At 47.1% G+C, this 333-nt stretch overlaps 1 protein-coding gene across 1 annotated transcript in view; it reads left to right on the top strand.

The window, feature by feature from the left end:
* Positions 1-111, top strand: part of PHALS_00869 (uncharacterized protein) — a gene marked incomplete at both ends in the record, with an annotated part of 280 nt that extends 169 nt beyond the window's left edge. The window contains one exon of the mRNA XM_024730620.1: positions 44-111. Within this exon, the coding sequence (XP_024580879.1) occupies positions 44-111 (68 nt within the window). The remainder of the gene's footprint in view (positions 1-43) is intronic.
* Positions 112-333: the final 222 nt, after the last annotated feature.

Below are 333 nucleotides of genomic sequence, written 5' to 3'. Positions count from 1 at the left end.
ATGCAAAACAAATGGTTTATTGCTCATCTGCTTGTACTCGCAGTGGCTGTTACACAATATGAACGTCTTTGTTATATAGCCCATGATTGCAGTGCATCGCAGTGGAAGTGATATAGGGTAGTGGCGCTGTATTAACCAGCAAACGATATCTCAGCAAGATGGCCGCACTCATAATGGCCTAACTACAGCCAAAGGACTCCCCCTCTAGAACCGTCGGTCATTTTGATTCAGGGCCTGTGGCCGACACCACGTCTGTTCTAGTGCGGGCCATTTGTCAGTCGCTCGAAGTTCTTTCTCAGCAGCATCTGCATCTAAAGCCACACCAAAATCTTT

This window comes from Plasmopara halstedii (genome assembly GCF_900000015.1).
Source record: "Plasmopara halstedii genome assembly, contig: Scaffold_1211, whole genome shotgun sequence".
NCBI classification, from domain to species: Eukaryota; Oomycota; class Peronosporomycetes; order Peronosporales; family Peronosporaceae; genus Plasmopara; species Plasmopara halstedii.
Note: the sequence above shows the minus strand (reverse complement) of the source record. Positions and strands in the feature narration are given on the sequence as shown.